The following is an 18,949-nucleotide window of genomic DNA, read 5'->3' on the forward strand; positions in this document are numbered from 1 at the left end:
AATCAAACTTACAAGGATGATTTCTGGACTAGAACCTCCAAACCGGGTCTTCCCTTCCCATGTCAGGGTGCCCATTGGTGAACGACATGGTGTGCTCAAGGGTGAGCAGCAAGGGGATTTGTCTCCTTTGTTTTGTAGTTTCAGTCCAACCTTGTGGCGGTTCAGTGTCTTCAGTAGCTCAGCTGTTTCTTCTGAGCTCATGTTATCAAAATAGACAGTGGCACCTACAATCTGGTCACCTATGAATTGAAAAGAGACAGTGACATAAAAGTTTATTAAGACGAAATAAATATCTCATCATGTGACTGTGACAAATCTTACTTCATATTTGATGATTTGAGAAAAAAGATGAACTTGCTACCTTCATATACTTTTCCAGACCGTGCTGCAGGTGACTCTCCTCTAACCTCCTTAACAAAGATCTCTCCTCCACTTGTTTGTTCAATGGTCAGGCCAGTTTTGTCTGGACCCTCCCAATCTTGAAAGAGCACCTCCCTGGTTTCCTCCTCTTCAGCCATCTGTCAACATAACCATACAAATAATAGTTAAAAAAGCAACACCCAATGCAGCTGGCAGGAAAATGTAGTATAAGTATTTGCACCAAAGTGAACAGTATAAGATATAGAAAGTACAAGGGATTTATAGTGACAACAATTTAAAAAAAATACCTTATTTTTGCTGTCTTCTATTCAAGGCCTGGTCTGATGAAGACTCTGTCGTGGTTTTCCTGCATATAGAAATATAATAATAACCATTATGGCAAACTCGTAACTAATAATGCATCACTTTATCCCAGCCCAAATGTTCTTTTTTCACCCTTAAAACAAATCCTGTAACTGCATGATTTAGACTTTTTTACTAATCCTGCACTCAGGCTTGTAAGGCCCAACAGTGAACACTAGATGGTGTTGAAATTCTTTAAAACAGCACAACCTCTAGACCCCCCCCAAAACACCTTCCTGCTGGGAGCTCTATGTTTTGGAAATTTGGTGAGAGTCAGACCACACCCTGCCCTGAGGAAAGCAGCCCAATCCTGTGCCTACACAGCAGCTCCAATGTCAACAGAGAGAACAAAGACAGTTAAAGCTTTGTAAGGTCTTGCCTTATAAAAACGCACCCAGAGGTGTAGAAATGCAGAGTAACACATACCCCAACATTTTAGTGCACATCTCTCTTTAACACAAATACATATATCCACAAACAGCAGTACTAAACTAAGTACGCATTTGTATATGCTCATACCTACAATGCACATCAAAATTCTTATTCTGTTCATTAATGACAGGTGCATTTAAGTTTGAATATACGTTGACCATGTATCTGTTGTTATCATATTTATCACAAAGTAATCAACTTCAGGGTGTATCCATCCATACTAAAGCACATATCATGTTACTTATTGGATATGGTCATTCATCTTTACTACACATTGCTGGCCATAATGCAGAATCTCTGACAATAACCAAATAATTTAACAACAATTCACTATATTCCCATCAGCTCATCAGTCAATTTACAGGCATGCTTAGCTTTTATATAAATGACTCTTTATGTGCACTGTAGTAAACACAATTTCAACCATAATGAAGTTTGTTAATATCATTCTCAGACCTGCCTCTGCAAATATGCTGACTAGTCCTACCCACTCTCTTCTCTGAAACAGACAACCTATTGTTTCATTAATGCCAAACTCTCAACAACCCACACCTTCAATTACACAAAGCTGTCTGAGTCGTGTGTTTATGGCTAGCCAGCAATAAATTGCGTGTTTTCATATTGCATACATTGGGTATCACTTTTGTCCAATTTTTTTTTCTCTCACATATGGATACATCCGGAGCAATGATGAGTTCAGTGTCTTGCTTAAAGATGCTGTACATGTACTGGAAGATGCTCAGACCAAACTACCTATCTGAATGTTAAAAGATTCAAATTCAATCCCCCCCCGTCTTTCAAATAAGAGAATAAGTCTGCTGTTGCCTGCAGGTGCAGCTTAAAACATGAAGCCATGCAGTTATTTAGAGTGTTTCAAACTGTCTGTTTACCGCTAATTATCTAATACAAATGGGAGGATAAGCTTTTGAAGAAAAAGAATATGAGTCACAGTGACCTGTGTGTTTTTGGGGAGTACCAGAGACCATCTTGGAAAGGAGGTGTGGAGGATTTTTACTAGTTGTTATGACCCTGCTCTATACCTATTCAGAGCACACACAAGTGTCTCTTGTTTGTGTGGTCTGTGTCAATTCACTTGGCTTATCTTGGCTCTGACTATGCCATTAGATAAGTAGACTAAGACTATTATTTAAGGTGAAGACTTGTAGTCAGATTGCTGAGACAATGCATAACAAGCTGTGGGTGATTATTTAATTCACATATACTTGAATTTACAACAAGATAAGACAACAAACTACTTCAACTAGCCAGTGACATTTGAATTGAGCAGTCAGTAGGGAAGAAAAAGAATGCATTGTTACAGTTGTAGTTGTAAAATTGGATTTCCATGTGATCAGAAACATCAGTTTAAGGTCTGAATAAAAACTTTCTCCTTAAAGGAAGGTTATGACTGAGATATAAGGTTTTATCTTGACTAGTTTATCCTGCCTTGGCATTCTCATTTAATTTTTTTATTATTATATGACAAATTATGGTCTGTACGATCTGTCATATAATTATTAAAAATCACACACATTTTCTAAACTACATTAGCACCAGTCAAAATAACATAAGTAAGCCTCAGAATTCTTCTCCATTCAATGACGCTGCCACACTGTTCTGCAAGATAACAAGCTACTGGGAACAAGAGGAACCTGTGGCAAAGATAAAGAAGCTGTTTCAAAGGCGTCTGTAACAAGCATCACTCTCTCAACGGCCATCTGCCACACTGGAAATAAACAGTATTTTAGTTTTGAAGAAGACAACACTGATGTTTTGGCTAGTTCTCTGAAATATCAAATAATAAACTGTGAATCCAGATGGTGCATGCAATTCTTATGTCAGAAGGGCCTGTTTGTCCTCCTGACCTAATTGTATCTCAGGCAGTAGTATAGCTACATTTTTGTGAAAGTTAGGATATATGAGACAACATTTATAAACAGTTTGGAATGCAGAATGATTTGCAAACTGGTCTCCCTAGTTCGCTGGACACTATCCAAGGGCACACAGCAATAAAGAATTTCCCTTCAGGGATAAATAAAGGAATTCTGATTCTGATTCTGAAACAATACACCAATTAATGTAAGCAATAAAAAGACTGGTCCTGTGTGACTGGGGATACTGAAAAATGTTTGCAATTCTTTGAGAAAATATTAAGCTCTACTTAAAATAGCATTTGGCAGACTCTCAGAACTGTGTAACAAGGGCCAGGGCCACTAAGAGTGGTAATACCAGAGATATGGGTGGTGTTAATGCCAAAGATGACGCCAACCACTATAACCTGATCCACCCCGACGCCCCCCTGTTCTCTCTCTCTCTCTCTCTCTCTCTCTTGCTGGCTTATTGTCTCTGTCAGTGTGTCTTGGCTGAAGCTAGTAACATGAATCTATCAAGACCTGAAGCCTTACATTACCTGCAAAATTATATGCATCAATCACATTTGAAATGTGTGAGTATGGAGGGGACAAACAAGGCAATTCACTCATGTAGATCGAATATTACTCAGGTCCAAGTCAGTTATATTATCTTAACCAAACCCTTATGATCTCAGGGCAAGAGTATTTAGTCTGAACTGAACAATCTAGATTTTTCCCGATGAGTCACAATGCAGTTCATTTTACACATCCTGACAAAAGTAGCTGAGAAACTTTGCACATGATCTGGGTTCCCTCACTTTTTTATTCTATATGCTTCTCATGACTTATTAATATTACAAAATTAACAAAATCTGTTGATTAACTTGAGTAACTTGATCGTGATTTCTGGAAAAAGAGATCAGTTTTTTTTCTTTCCTTTTTTTGTTTTTGGTATTTTGAGCACCAAAAGTGAAGTGCAATATTTTCCACGGAAGGCAGATATTGAAACAGCTGATATCTGCATAACTCAGCAACTCAGAATTGTCCCTTTAACTCTCATGCAAAGCATATATTCTTCAGCCCTTTCTCACTTCTAGCACATCCAATACAATACATACAATACAATACAGCTTGGTCAGTGGCTCAACCCATGTCACTGTAAGGTATCCCTCTGTCTCTGGAGGCACACCTCTAGTATTGAAACCTAGGTCTAACCAAGTATTTTCAGTGCATAATTCTAATCAAACTATGACCATTTCACACCATTAACCGCATGTTTATCATTTTTCCTATGACAACTGTCACCTGACTTTCACGACAGGTCATCTGACGGTTGAAAAAAGTTACCTGGCTTCATGTTTTCCAGCATGTCTAAAGCTCAAAAATGTGAAAAGCTTTATTTTAAAAGTTTAACCCTGTATTGCATATTTATTATTGCTAACTTGACCACAGAGCCTGCATGTTAGAGGGTTACATAGAGCGTCATAGTTTAAAGCATTAGGCCAGTGAGAAAGCTGTTGTATTTGACAAGTTGGAAATGAAATGAGAACATGTTGCATTATTGGCAGGATTCAGTTTAGAAATAACAAACAAGCTCACAGTAAGAAAGGAAAGGCAACCATCTATGTTTTCACAAAAAATCCCCAAGGGCAAGAGAAAGAGAAAAAAATTGTTATTCATTCCTCCATTTTGCATTCAAAGTGGGAATTTTAAGATACAACTCTCTTACTTCCACTTAATTTTCCCTTCCTATCCATCTACCTATTTTCATACACAATTACTTTTCATATTTAAACTTATTTGCCTCTTCCCTAACTCTGAGGCGCTCTATAATTGAGAGTGAACTATATGAGCTGTCCATGTTCTCACAGCTTTGACATATTTCTGGCAGCAAGCTGCATGAGGTAACAGAAACAGGGCAAAGTAAACAAGAAACTAATAGAAATGAAAATACAGGATTATCACTTTTGACTCTCCTCAGGCATAGGGCACCCTGGTTATTTATTTCTCAATAATAACCCCTCACCCCACCCCCCTTTGCCTTAATACAGCATAACCTATTTTCTAAATGCAGCACAGAGGAAAAATTAACTTGATCAAGATCAAATGATTAGATACCAAATTAAACAGATACCAAATAAGTAAGCCTCTGTTCTTGGAATCATAAGACAGACAGTCAGTCTGTGACTTAAAGCTCAAAGCAGTCAGGCAATATCACAATCAACCGCTTCTCTATTCTTTCGCTTTCATTTCTCAGACACACGTGAGAGTGGCATTCCTGATGTCACGTAAATTTGATTTGTGATCTAATCAAAAGTACTTTTAAAGACCACACAATTTTTTTTCTTTCTTTTTTTTTACAAGAGGCATCTAAGGAATCTACGGAGGCAATCTCTCTTAACTAGTGTGCAAACACAAAGTTCTGGATGCACACCTCTCTTGTGGCCTGACATTGCCCTGTATACAGTTTGAGTTTGGTATTCCTGTTGATGACAAACAGTTAAAACAGAGTGGGCTTGACAGGATTGTTTCATAAGAAGGGTAAAGGGTTTTGAGCAGAACAGGTGGTGTCTGTGGGGGTGCAAAAAGAAGGCACAGAGAGCAGAAGTAGCCAAGTATCAGGTTTCCACAAGGCAGGCCTTTCACAGCTGAATGGCAGTGGCATGACCTTCCAGGTTCAAAGAAAGCCTTGCAACAAACATTCCAACAGAAGTTTGATGTCTAGTTGCATAATAGAAGGCTGTTCTATGGTGACACTGACTAGATAGCCTTGGAATGGAAGTGACCGGTGCTAAGAAATTCAGTTGTCTTTCCTTTCGTTAATCAGTAACAGACATGCTGTGTGGATATCTTGCAGTAAGTCTACGGGCACTTACCTCGGATTGCTCAGGCAAGGCCAAGGTGTTCAGACTGATGCTTTGGTTCTTGTATTCTTGACTTCTGTTGACAGCAAAACATAATAATAACGCAATTAGATACACTTAAATGAGAAGAGCAAGACAAGACAAATATTTGAAGGTTTCTGTCAAGTTCTACTGCTATCATGGGTGGTACAAAAGAAACCTATCCCAAATTCATCATGCTGCTCTCTTGTGCAATAGCACACCATGTTTCAGTCATATGATTGACAGATGATGCATATTCTTTTACGTGCAAGTCACAGTTGCAATCAAGAGATGTGTCTCAACATGATAACCAACATATACTATGGTTACAGTCAGGATTTTCTCATGCCATTTTAGCATCCATATTCAATGGAAGCTTTTAATAATTAACCAACCAATAGTAGCAGTTTTGATCCTGGCAAATAATGATGCAAAAAACTCCCTTTAAGTAAACAAATCCAGCTACCTGTTTGGTGTGGTCCTCTCTTTTTGCAAATGAGAATATAAGATGCACACACCAATGCATTACATCTATTTATCTATCCAGGAATGTGAAATTTAACATCTAAAGGAAACAAATCCAGTTCTAAAAGGAGATGTATTCTAAAATATGCCCCTGAATTCCTCTGCTCTAGTTTCATTGCTTGAGTAAAGATTGTGAGACAAGACTGCACTGCCAAGGAGTGAAGTATAAAACCACTGTAGTACAACAGGGGAAATTGGCAGCCACATAAGCTAATACGGTCATAAGATATTGCTGTTGTAACTCTATTCATCAGTGGAGAGTCATTTTGCATTAAAAGACAATCTTACTATTACCCACTGTGACTAGCCTAAAATATTACAAGACTTGCTAGGATTATTGCTACAACCCACCGGCATATTGTGAAACAAAGCCTTCTCTTTGTCAGTCCCAGTACAAACAGAACCAGGCTTGATGTGTGCACAGACAGGCATCTACCAGTGGGAACATGTCCCTCAGAGAAATTCTTCCAAGGCAGGTTCTCCAACCCCATCATTAACCTCCCCCTCTCCAGTCCCCTATGTTCAATAAACTAAATTGCTCATTACTTTAGAGAAAACTCTGCCAAATGACTGTGTTTGTGAGAATCCTAAAGCTTTTTCTAAACAGTGTAGTTTTTGAAGAGCTATCATAAACACTAAATACAACAGAGAGAAAGTGAGTAAATTTAAACAAGTGACATTTTTGCAAATCTTGTAAAATGCTTTAAGGTTTTGCCATAGACGGCATTGTTGTTCACTGCCTTTTTGAACTGGTCCTGCACTGACACAGATAGGACATGACTGAGATAAAGGCCAGGTAGTATGTGGTTGTCATTATGTTTGTGTAGAGAGACTTGCACTACCGCAGCTGTGTACACTCTGTAGCCCGTACTCTTGTTACAGAGACATATTCCTGAGACTGCCATGACTGAATGACAATGGTACATTTTTGAAAGTATCTATCTTAAAGGAATGTAAGATAGAATTTGCCTGGATCACTGACACCCAAAATAATATCACATGAAGGTTATGTGAGATCTCTGGCTGTGAAAGAGATGACAAAAATAATCTAAATAATCTAATAAAGTTTTTGCAATGGCTATATCTGAGTTAACTCAAAAGATAAGATATCTGTTCCCCTATTTTCTTTTCTCATTACTTTGTTGAGACCATACTCACACACACACACACACACACACACACACACACACACGCACGCACAGGCATGCACAGTAAGGTGATTTGTGGTCACCAACAGTGCAGAACGAAAATAAAAACACATGCCGCGTTCAAGGGTAGAAATACCACGCCACAATCCACGAGGCTGATCACGTCGCTTTGCCTCTGTGCTGTGCTTGCACAGGGTGTAGCTCAGTGCACAACCCCACCCAGGCCTCCAGTCACACGCATTCCTTGATAGAGCCGTCAGGCCAGCTGGAAGTGAGCCCGGCCTCTCCCCACAGTGACTAACTCCAAAGAAATGCCCTCTTTTTCTCTGACTCCAGCTACATTCTATGCCGCCCACCCTGCGCCCTGCCTGAGTGCCCACCCCCCTGCAGTCAGCCCCCCCCCCTTTCCAAAAAAAAGAAAAAAAAAAAACCCATAGGTTCTGCTCAAATAAACAAGGACACCACATTCATTCAGACATGCACAGTTAATGTGTACTGCATAGGATCAGCTGAACGGATACCCTTTTTATCATGCACATCAAAGTCTTTATAATCCTGATTTCAGTCTGCTCCACCTGCGCAACCATTTAGATTGCAACCAACCGCACTCTACACCACACTGCTCACCGTTGTCATTTTACACCAGGCGTTTTCTTAACCTTGAGGGTACATACTTAGACAGTTTGCCCAATATAGTTTCTACTTAATTAAGTTACAGTGCATTGGAAACTGATCAGAGCAGTTTTGGTTAATCGGTCAGGTTGCCTAACCTAATCAATTTGTTGAATAGAAAACAAGAGCAGTGTGACAATGATTACAGCTCAGGCATAAGGGAATCAGTCACAGTGGTGCTGGTGAGTGATAAGATTAGATTATAAACCAGTGGTCTCAGTACAGAGAAACAAAAAGGTAGAGAGAAAAGTAGTGACCAAATCAGCCACACTGTCGAAACAGAACACACTCCCTGTTCCTCTATCTCTGTTGAAGTTTTGACACAGTAAGTACAACAAATACAAAAAGAGACACAGCAGGCCCCAGCGTGGGTTCACTCTTCCCTCAAAAACGCAGATAGGACATGCATGTGTGACGCATATAAAAGGAATGCACATCAAAATAAATGGTTCTTTTCTGCACTCCATAGTCCACATAGCCCTAAACCAAACCACAAGGCCTGCATAAGACCAAAGCCTGCCCACTGACGCCAACTCGGCCTGTTGTTGATTAAACCATTGTGACTTTGGCAGGAGTCATACACAAAATGGAAAAACTGCAGAAAACTTAGGGCAAGACACAAAACAAGACCAGGGGTCGTGATGAGAGTGCGCTTCAGCTATGTCTTTTTTTTTATTTTATGTAAATTATATATAAGCTTCATGTTCATGTAAGAACAGTAGAAGAAAGGGTCTCTGTTGTATGAGTTGGTAAGTACCATATAACTCATGACTCCAGCCATTGCTCATTGTTCTTTATTACACCAGGACATCCAAGAGGGGAGGATCTCACTTTGAATTTCCTCTCTCAGGGTTTCCTCAATTTTTTCCTCATGCGCTAATGTTTTGTGGCTGTAGATGATGTTCTTTAATGAGAAGTGATCCTGGGGTGGTGCCTATGGGTAGTTTCAGAGCCAAGAACATTGAGCAACGAATGATAATGATGAAGAGACAGAGAGGTGCACAATAACTGAGCTGAGGATGTAAATTCTGATCTAGCATAACTTGTTACACCAGGGAGAGAGAAAGAGCAGGATAAAGTTTACACAGTTGTGCCACTTAAATGAGATAACAAAGCCTTTACAGACATCCATACCAACTTCATGTAGGCCATGTCATCTAATTGCCCTACTTCAACTAAATTTACTTTGGCTTGGTTTAGGGTTGCTTCAGTCTTTCACATCTGTTGTTTGAACAAGAACAAATGCAAATCCATTCATACAGCGGGAGACCCGAAAGGTGAGAGGAGACCAACCATAGCTTAAGAATGTATATATAGCCACAAGACTTTTCATTAGCTTTCGAACATGATGCATAAGCACAACACAAGGATATGTATTCAGACTTAGCATTTAGACCACACCAGAGCAAAGTTGTTTAGAACAAGAAGGAGTGTTGGATTGTGATGAGTGCCATCCCTGAGTATCTTGTGCCAGATAAAGAAGACCTAAACAAAGCTGAAAATATTTCTAAATTTACATTCCAAGCCCTGCTGCCCTTTTGGCTGCCTCATTCCAAATGAAGTTTTGTAACAGATGCTGCTTGTCATTCACATGGGGCAACATAACAGCAGACAGCAAGTTAGGAAAGGAGGCTTTGTAGTACGGCAATATTTATGTAAGATTTACTGTTTTTGGATGGTTCCATATTGCAGATGTTTGGCAGAGCAGTGGTGAAAGTTACTGGCTTATCAGAAAAAGATGCTTCACACCCTTTTTAAATCCCTTGCTTGCAAAGGTCCCACAGTAAACAAGTATGAATTGCATGCGTGTGCTTCAGTTAAGACTTACAAGGATACTGTGACTGTCTTATCATACTTCACTGTTTCAACAACAAGGCAAGCAATGTTAATGATAGGTGCTCTGCAGCATATACTGAGGAGATACCGAAACATTCCAAAACAGCAGTGGATGGGTGAGAAGGGAGTGGCTGCTGAGTAGATGGCCTAGAACGTCTAAAGTAGCACACTAGAGTTAGATGTTCAGAGTAAAAGTAAACATCTCTAGGCTGAGACTTCAGTAAGTCTGTTGGAACTTCAGGATGTCTGAGAGTCCAGCCTTGCTACTAAAAGAATGCCAAGTGTGAAACAAAATAAACTAGTTTGACTGCAGTCACCCTCCCTTCTTTTACCTTATTCACTGTTTCCGCCCCCTTCTTTTCGCCTCTCCATGCTGTCCCTCCTACCACCCTCTCAACAAACCCATGAGGAAATGGCAGAGGAAGTGTGCTAGAGAGCAGTTTCTTTCCGTTTCACAGTTGTACGGCTGAGTAACACCACTCCACTCTTGTTAATAAATATGTGCTGCCAGTCAACAGGGCAGGAATATATGGTGGTTCCTGGTAGAGTGCTGTGATAAATATCTTAACATGGTCAAGCTAAGACTCTGAACAGTCATAGGGCACGTCCTGTTCTTCAGGTTAGTAAAGATGCTCCTGTCAAAAGGGAGACAAGTGCACCAAAATCAGCGTGAGTGGCACTGTGGACTGCCACTGATGACTGAGCATGACTTGATCAGTAAAGCTCCTTCACAAGTTCACAGCATAGATTTTGGAATTCAAAACACCATACATTAGTTCAAGTTACAACATAATGTAGGCTCTGTACTGCTGCATCGGTGGAAAGTACAAGTATTTAGCTGCGGGCCAAGATGAGGCCCTGTTAACCGACAAACGTTTAAGCTGCAGGCAATCAGAAACCAGTTCTGTCTCAGTGCATATAAGTTCCATATTTATTATGGTTGCGTAAGTTCATACCTATGCTTGCAGCAAAACTCTACACCTGGTAACCAAGGTAATACAGTACTTTGCGCTGGCATCACCAAGTAAAACATGAATTTCTTCAGTGCTAAGAACACTAAGGATATGATAGCTTAAAAGACAGCCTATGACCTAAAGACATTTTAGTCCCCTTTAAGCCGTCTGTTTCGCAATCACTCAACTTGACAAGACCAATTACAGCTGTGAGACGCGGAACATGCATTAAGTGCGCATTGAATAAAAGACTGTGCAGAACGGAGCAAAAATCAGCTCTGCCTAACGCTCTGTTCAGATGACTTTTGGGTGTGGCAGTAGGGAGATGTGGCGGACAGGCAATACACACAGACGAATCTGACTTTCAGCTGAGATTCAACAAAGGATTTTTTATCTGCCTTTTCCTCAGCTTCAACAAACACTTTATATAAAAACCCAGACTGGACTTTATGAGATGATTTTGTTTTGAACCACACCTGGAAAGATGCCATTAATGCTTTGATATGAGTTTGGCAGCAAAGTAAATAACTCAACTTTTTGGACTGATAAAACTCTGTGTTCCTCCAAATGTGTGAAGTCTGAGCTCCCTCCGCTACGCTGCAGACCTGGTTTCAATTAGCTTGTCTTTCCAAACCACTACATTCCATTACTCCCCTCCTAGCCCCTGCCCCGCCCATCCCCCCTCACTCACTCACTCACTCCCTAACTCCCTTTCCCCATCCTCCCTCCTCTTCTCCCTTCTCTCTCCCCTCCCCTGCACACCCTGGCTGGGAGCCCAGGTTAAGAGACCCAAGGTAAAATAAAGAAAAATCTTTATCTGTGTAGGATTTTAAAAAGTCAGTGACCAAAAACATACAAGCCTTAGTTTAAAGCAGCAGTGATAGTTTGCATCTTTATGGCTGGAAAGGACATACATGTTGTTCTGATTTATGACATAACATAAACTGTCAGCGAAGTTCACTGCATTCCGCGCAAGCAGACTGCGTTAAAAAAGGCACATATGAATTTTTCACTAATCCAAATGACTGAGAATTATACAGCGCAGTGGCATGGACAGAGAAAAAAGTATTACCAGTACTTTTTTGCTGGAATCCTTGGATAGCCCTTGACTTTTGGATGTGTTAGCAGACTCATTGTGACAACTGTCTGCAACATATATGTTGTTTTTTTCTCTCTCTCTCTCTCTCTTTCTCCTTTTTTCTTTGGAGCTGCGAAGGGTGTGTCTCTGTGAGTAGACAGCGAAGCAAGAGGGAAGGGAGAAAAAAGGATAGGGTGGAGGATCGCGAAAGAGAAGAATCCACACCCAAGCCTGTTACGGCAGGCTCTCACAGGGAAGTACCTTTACTTTTTAAACTTCCTAGACTCAAAGCTAAAGGATGTGGGAGAGATAAGAGAAACACCTGGAAGATTAAATCAGCGCAAACAACTCTTTGCATCTTCCATTATACTTTCATAAGTTTGTGGGATATTCCAATGCTATAAAAAATGCTTGATATCCCAAAGACTATAACTTGCGTGCATGCAAAGGACAGCCACGTTGCACAATAGTCAAATCACCTCACAAATAGTGATTTGGGGTGTTACCTCTTGTTTCTTAAAGGACTAAAAACCATATGATACCCTATATACTTTCTCCAACAGTGAGTTCAACACCTACATGCTCCTTGGATAACAAACTTTGTGTGCTGTGAAAGGAAAAGTGAAGTGCGCAACTCCAGTCAATCCTCTGCATTCATGTGGCAGCTGTCACACCCACTCCCTCACTGTCCGGGCTGCATCAAATCTGTATTTAAAACTTATGATGATATTCACACAAAATCATTGCTACTTTTCACTTTTACAGAAAAATCACCAGGGTGACAATAGACACACTTCCTCTCCATACAAACTTCCCTACTACTGTCCCACAGGACACCAAATGAGATAAACGCATGCAATAAAGTAGGACAAAGGCAATGCAGTCTCGCCACTGATACGCACACTCACAACACATGTCCACTGGAATATTACAGGAATGTTGGACACAAAACTTTTACACTTTTGCAACTTAGTTTTTTTAAACTTTGGAAAAGTTTTATAAATGATTTGATATTTTTCAGCATAGCTAAGTTTAAAGCAAGGTACAGCTGGCAAAAAAAAAGTTTTTAAAAAAAAAAATTCACTTCATTCAAAGAAAAGAAAAAAACGCATCTTTACCTGTGCGCAGTCTTTGCGCCCAAGAAGCCTCACACCAACTTGAGCATCCTTGAAAACTTGCACTCTCCCCTTCTCCCCAGCCCAAGAAAAGCACTTCTTCCACTCACAACGTTGCAGTCTGTAAGGATTTGTCACTCTTTTCCTATTTCTCGATGAACCAAGTTTCCAGGGCGTTTTCTCAGCCCCCCCCTCTCTCTCCCTCCCTCTTCTTCTCTGAGTTGTTTTAAACTTCTTTTTCTGAGTGGCTGCTCCTCTGGGCTGAGCAGAGTGGTTGGATAGTGAGCTGGGTAGGGCTCCTGGTTTGCAGAGGGAGGGGAATGTTAGGGAGGGGACCTGTGCAAGGGAGTGGTTCTCAGCAGCCATGGGACCACCCACTGCTTCACATAGAGGCTTCCAATGACATGCATGTGGAAAACGATTATACTGCATTCACCAAAAGTACTGTCAAAGTGAGCAGTGACAAAGAAGATATTTTTTGGAGCCGTATTATATATTTTTCAAGCAAAAAAATAAATAAATGAACAGTTCATACTAATGAGAACATTTTGACATGGCTTTGGAGATTTTTTTGCTTCATATTTGCTGACAACAATAATAATAAGACTGGACATTTTACCCGACTGACGCCCATGCAAGCAAGAAGCAGTCTTTCACAGCCTTGTATAAATGCTTACATAATGATCAGCTCGGCAGTCAAAATGCACTGAATTTTCAAAACTCTGTGAAATGATTTTTTCATCAGTTTTTGTTTCACATTTAAGAATAAGAATGACGTACACTGAGGAACACACCACAAAGTGGGTATCACATGATGAACAATGACAGAAGCGTGTTATTACAGCATTTAAACTAGTGCACACAAACTGACACAAAGTTGTCATTAACAAAATGACTCAGGAGTGAGCCCTCTACTTACATACGAAGGGTTAAGTACATATTTACAAGACAAGTTTTTTGTTTTAAAAATGCCCACCCTGGAATAGGTCCTACTAAATTCGAACAGCTGAAAGTTTCATATTAAATAACTACAGATGTTTTTTTTTTCTGATTTGGATTTTTAAATGTACTCACGATTCTGAAATCATAGGTTGTTATTTTGCTCCACCATAATAGCAATTGTAATAGTAATCTCAGTAATTGTACATAGGAGGGCCATACTCTTCCACATGTAATTCTGTAATAGCCAGTGTCACATTTTTTTAGTGAAACTCATCTTATTGTCATCAGTAGTGTTTCATCTCACAGGCTCCTGTTCCATTGAATTCATCAAATTCAAGATACGTTAAAGCCATGATGTACTGAATGATGTTTCTCTCACAATACAATAACTGTGCACCCATCAGTATGCACATACAAGCCAACTCAAACTCTACCTGATTTACCTCCATATATATATATATATATATATACATACATATGCTTGCCATGCTGACATTTGTTTTAGAGTACTCAAACTATCACAAAGAGTTATACAAGGGCAAAGTTGGATTTGTGCATCTGTTTCAGTGTCGTAGAAAAAAAAAAACAAGAAGAAATCACGAGTCACTGAGACAGAGTCATATTGGGTGGTGCCTCAGACAAATTCACCCTTGGATTACAAATAATATTGGGTCAGCAAATGAGACCCTACAGGCTTGCAGATGAAAAAATCTGATAAAAAATTAGTTTCATAAATGCAAAACATATTGTGTCAGATGAACTCATCTGCCATCATCAACACTGCCATTACAAATGTATTTGTCTAAACTGAGTTTAAACTGTTATATAACACTGTCAATATAGTTTTTCTCACTGTTTAGACCAGTTTGTTCAAGTTTGCATTTTCTCTACTACTAGTTGGAAAAGCTGAACATTTCATCCATTTATCTATTGCTTTAGCTATGTGTTAAAGAATAAGAAAAGTCTTTTGCTAACTGGTTTTCATGCATTCTTAATCCCAATGCCTAACGTTGTGGTGTTACAGCTGACTCAATAAGGAGATATCGTTTTTAGAGATGTGTGTGTATGCAGTTCTGCAAATGTGAACGTATGTGCATGTACAGGTACGTATCTATTAATGTGTGCATGTGCTTTTTCACCTTTCAGTGCAATGTTCAGTGTCCTCAAACACCCAGTGACAAACATGTCACACGCAGCAGTGAGATGAAACGACATGCAAGGAGCAGAGCAAATAGACAGGAAGTTATTGAGTGTCTTTGTAGGGACTGAATAGGGCGTGGCACACAGATGTATATGTGCACACAAACATTACTATTTAAATATTACCACATTAGACCACTATGAGTCAAGAGAGCTCTGATTTTTTGTCTCTCAAAAACAGGGTGCAGCTCTCCCACAAAAAGAAGGCCCACTGTGTTTTGTGTGAGGATCTGAGTTTATTTCTTATTGTGTGTGAAGTGAAGGAGTAATCCCAACCATGTGCAAAAAAAAAAAAAAAAAAAAAAAAGGCAGGAACCTTAAAGAACTCTTCATGAAATGTGATATTGCTTTACTCTCTGAACTGTAATAGTGTTTTAGACAATGATAAAGGAAAATAAAAATGGTCCTAACATAAAAACACAATAACGTCTGAAGACATATTCTGTGAATGAGTACATGATTTTATTACATATTTTACTGATTGCAGCGAACATTTATATTGTCCACATGTTAACCCTCTGCTTCTTGTGTACAGAATTTAAAGTTTTGCTACAGAAACGTGTTGCTTAACATTTAAACATGCTTATCCTTTCTGCTACTGCACCTGTTTGCTCAGCTCCATGCATGTTTGTCTTTTTGCCTCTTAGGTGTGGCTGTTTTTGCCATCGAAGAACAGTTTCAGCTTAGAGCATTCGCTGCTTCCGGCCAGACAGCTCCTATGATTCGTGTGCCTGTAAACAGCAGGATGCCTGTCCACACTTTGTGCTGCACAACAGCTTTTCTGCAGGTTTTGAATGTTTATGGTCACAGTTAAAACTTGCACTGCTGCATTTCTTTACTCCTCAAAATGACCATGTTTATGCGCTTTCACTGTTACTCAAGAGTTCATTCCAACAGTAACGAGGTGAATCCAGATAAAAGGCTTTATTACGTATTGATTCACCTGTGCTTCATCTAAAACAATCTTCAGCAGGAGTTGGAGATTAAGATAAGCAGATTAAAAAAAAAGCAGAAGAGTCTGAGCTTTGATACAATTAAAATGTGGATTACGCAATAGAGATAAAACCAAAACTTAAGGAGAAGTCCTGAATAGTTTGCACATCCAGGGCATGTTTTTGCAAACTGAATCCTCTCTGACTGTCACCATTTTCACACAGGTCACAGTTGAATACAAGGATATGTGGGAATGGGTGTGTTTCCCGGTCCTATAGGTGTGTCAGCCAGTGTGAACCAGCACAAATAGTTTGGCTCAGAGGCACAGTGACTCACAGCCCATGACTACAATGAAAACAGGGAAGCTCAGACTGTAAAGAGGAGGGAAATCAGAGGATTAGATGGGGTTGGGCGGCTGAATGTGTGTTTGTGTGCCCGCATTTGCTTGTGGTTGTACGTGTGTGTGTGTGCGTGCATGATTATTATCTCTCACAGGATAAGGGAAGTCACATGGCACTGATCGGAGCAAAACTATAACTTGTGATACAATTAAAGAAAATTGACTCCACACCTGGATCTAATGTTTATCCAGTCAGATTCAATCAGACATCTTTATGCAACTGTTTGGCTTTGCACATTATAGGCACAAGAGCCAGATAGGTGAGGGGGAGACAGCGCACACTTGATTGTGTAACGCAAGGTTAATCAGACACAAAGGCCTATCTGCACACATTTCAACAGAGGTTTTAACTCAGCGGAATTTACCTTTGTTTTGAAGATAGATGATAAGAAAGAAAATATTTCTATTAGCCTTGCAAAATGTTACAATTTGTCAATTAAAATTCTTTCCTAAATTAAGACAATGCATGTGGTACAATAGAATGATTTTATTCCAAAACACATTTCAGCTTGTGACTTAATGTTTGCTGCTGTTTTTTCATTTTCTCACCTTTTTTTGTATATTTAATATTGATGACTAATACTTTACTTTATAATTACTGTCTGTTGTAACCAATAACTGCATTAATTCTACAATTGCATTTTCAAAATGCCGGTGTCTGCGAGACTTATTTATCATCTGTGTTCTGAAATAAAAGCAATGTAAAGACTAAGTACTTTCATCATCAGAAATTCCTATTCAAAGTGTCTTCTTTCCCTATAAGTGATCTTGTTTGCTGCATTTATGGTCGCTTGAAATGTCAATACACTCAAGTCTTTAAGTAGTCCAGTTTGCATGTGGAGAGATCATTGTTAAGAGCGGACACTTCCTGCACAAACAGTATAGTGTGCAAATAGAAGACTTCTTTGTATACAAACGTTATTAGATTTTTTTTTTCACAATACAACATTGTAAATATTGTGTCAAGTGTGTCAGCAGCCAAAGCTGAAGACACAGTCAGATAAACATTGTCAAAGAGGCATTGTCAGTGTAGAAGAATGTCAAAGGGAATGTACTACAGATCCAGCTTGTGTTCTTCATAAATGAATGAATGCACTATTGCTGGAGATGAGTCAAAACACTGCAAAATGTAGCAGTACTTATCATGAGTTCCTACTGCTGTTTCCAGTTTATTAATAAAGAATGCAGTTTTTTCACTGGTTGTCACACTGAGATCTGAATCTATTTTTTGACATGTACAGGAAAACATAAAAAGAAACAGCCACTGAAACAGTGTATTTGCAGTTTAGAGGTGGGAAGAAAAAAAATGGAAATTACACATCCTCCTCTATAAAGACAGCGATGAGTGCAAATCCTGTGTGATCACCTGCAGCATTTGATCTCTCAGCTCCCATTCATCAATCAGTATGATGACAGAGAGCTCAGGAGACTAGAGACACACTCCCCTGCCAGTGCTGTCCTTCATTTCATGCATTTGCAAAAACACATTGACTTACACACATCGTTTGATCCGACGATATTGTGGCATTGCAAAGATAAAAAGTTACTTTATTAATCCCAAGCTGGGAAATTACTTCTCTGTATTTAACCCATCACTGATTGAAACACACACACATGCAACATGCAGTGAAACACACAGGAGCAGTGGGCTGCATCAAGCGCCCGGGGAGCATATATTGGGGGTTAAGTGCTTTGCTCAAGGGCACATCAGCCGGCTAAAGGGGGGTGGGGACATTATCACTCCACCCCACTCAGATTTTTCCTGCTTGTCCGGTGGGGGAATCGAACCAGCGACCTTCCGACCTCTAGGCCACGGTTGTTGTTGTTGTTAAGTCCAATCACATGTATCACATATCACTTTTTGACATATACTGAGTTAAAACGTGTTTTACCTCATCCACTTTATTGACCTTTGAAAATATATGCACTCTGTGAATTTGGTACCAGCAGCATTGAAAACAAACAGGGAAAGCAAAAGCAAAAGGGAAGGTTTTGGAGTATACTTGTTTGGAATCGTACACAGGTAAACAAGAAACAGTTGATAGTATCATGCCCTGGTATGAAAGCAAAATCATACCAAAACATAGTTTGTTTGCAAATAGTTGCATCCTGTTTTAATTTACTTTTTACACACCTTTTTTTTTTGCATAAGTAATTTTGAGTAAATTTATTGTTACTTCAAGTCAATATTGGTGATAATACTTTTACTTGTAGTGCATGAGTATTAACACAGTGCGGTACTGATATGTAAAAG

At 39.5% G+C, this 18,949-nt stretch overlaps 1 protein-coding gene across 3 annotated transcripts in view; it reads right to left on the reverse strand.

Annotated features, from left to right (window-relative positions):
• Positions 1–13,474, reverse strand: part of ahnak (AHNAK nucleoprotein) — a 34,879-nt gene extending 21,405 nt beyond the window's left edge. For all 3 annotated transcript variants that reach the window (XM_046405638.1, XM_046405637.1, XM_046405636.1), the window contains exons 1-5: positions 13,224–13,474; positions 5,885–5,948; positions 669–727; positions 362–518; positions 13–239 (exon numbers count right to left, since the gene is read on the reverse strand). In XM_046405638.1, the coding sequence (XP_046261594.1) occupies positions 13–239; positions 362–518 (384 nt within the window). In that variant the 5' untranslated portion in view covers positions 669–727; positions 5,885–5,948; positions 13,224–13,474. The remainder of the gene's footprint in view (positions 1–12; positions 240–361; positions 519–668; positions 728–5,884; positions 5,949–13,223) is intronic.
• Between the last annotated feature and the right edge of the window lie 5,475 nt (positions 13,475–18,949).

The sequence above is a fragment of the Scatophagus argus genome, chromosome 12, assembly GCF_020382885.2.
Source record: "Scatophagus argus isolate fScaArg1 chromosome 12, fScaArg1.pri, whole genome shotgun sequence".
In the NCBI taxonomy this organism is placed as follows: Eukaryota; Metazoa; Chordata; class Actinopteri; family Scatophagidae; genus Scatophagus; species Scatophagus argus.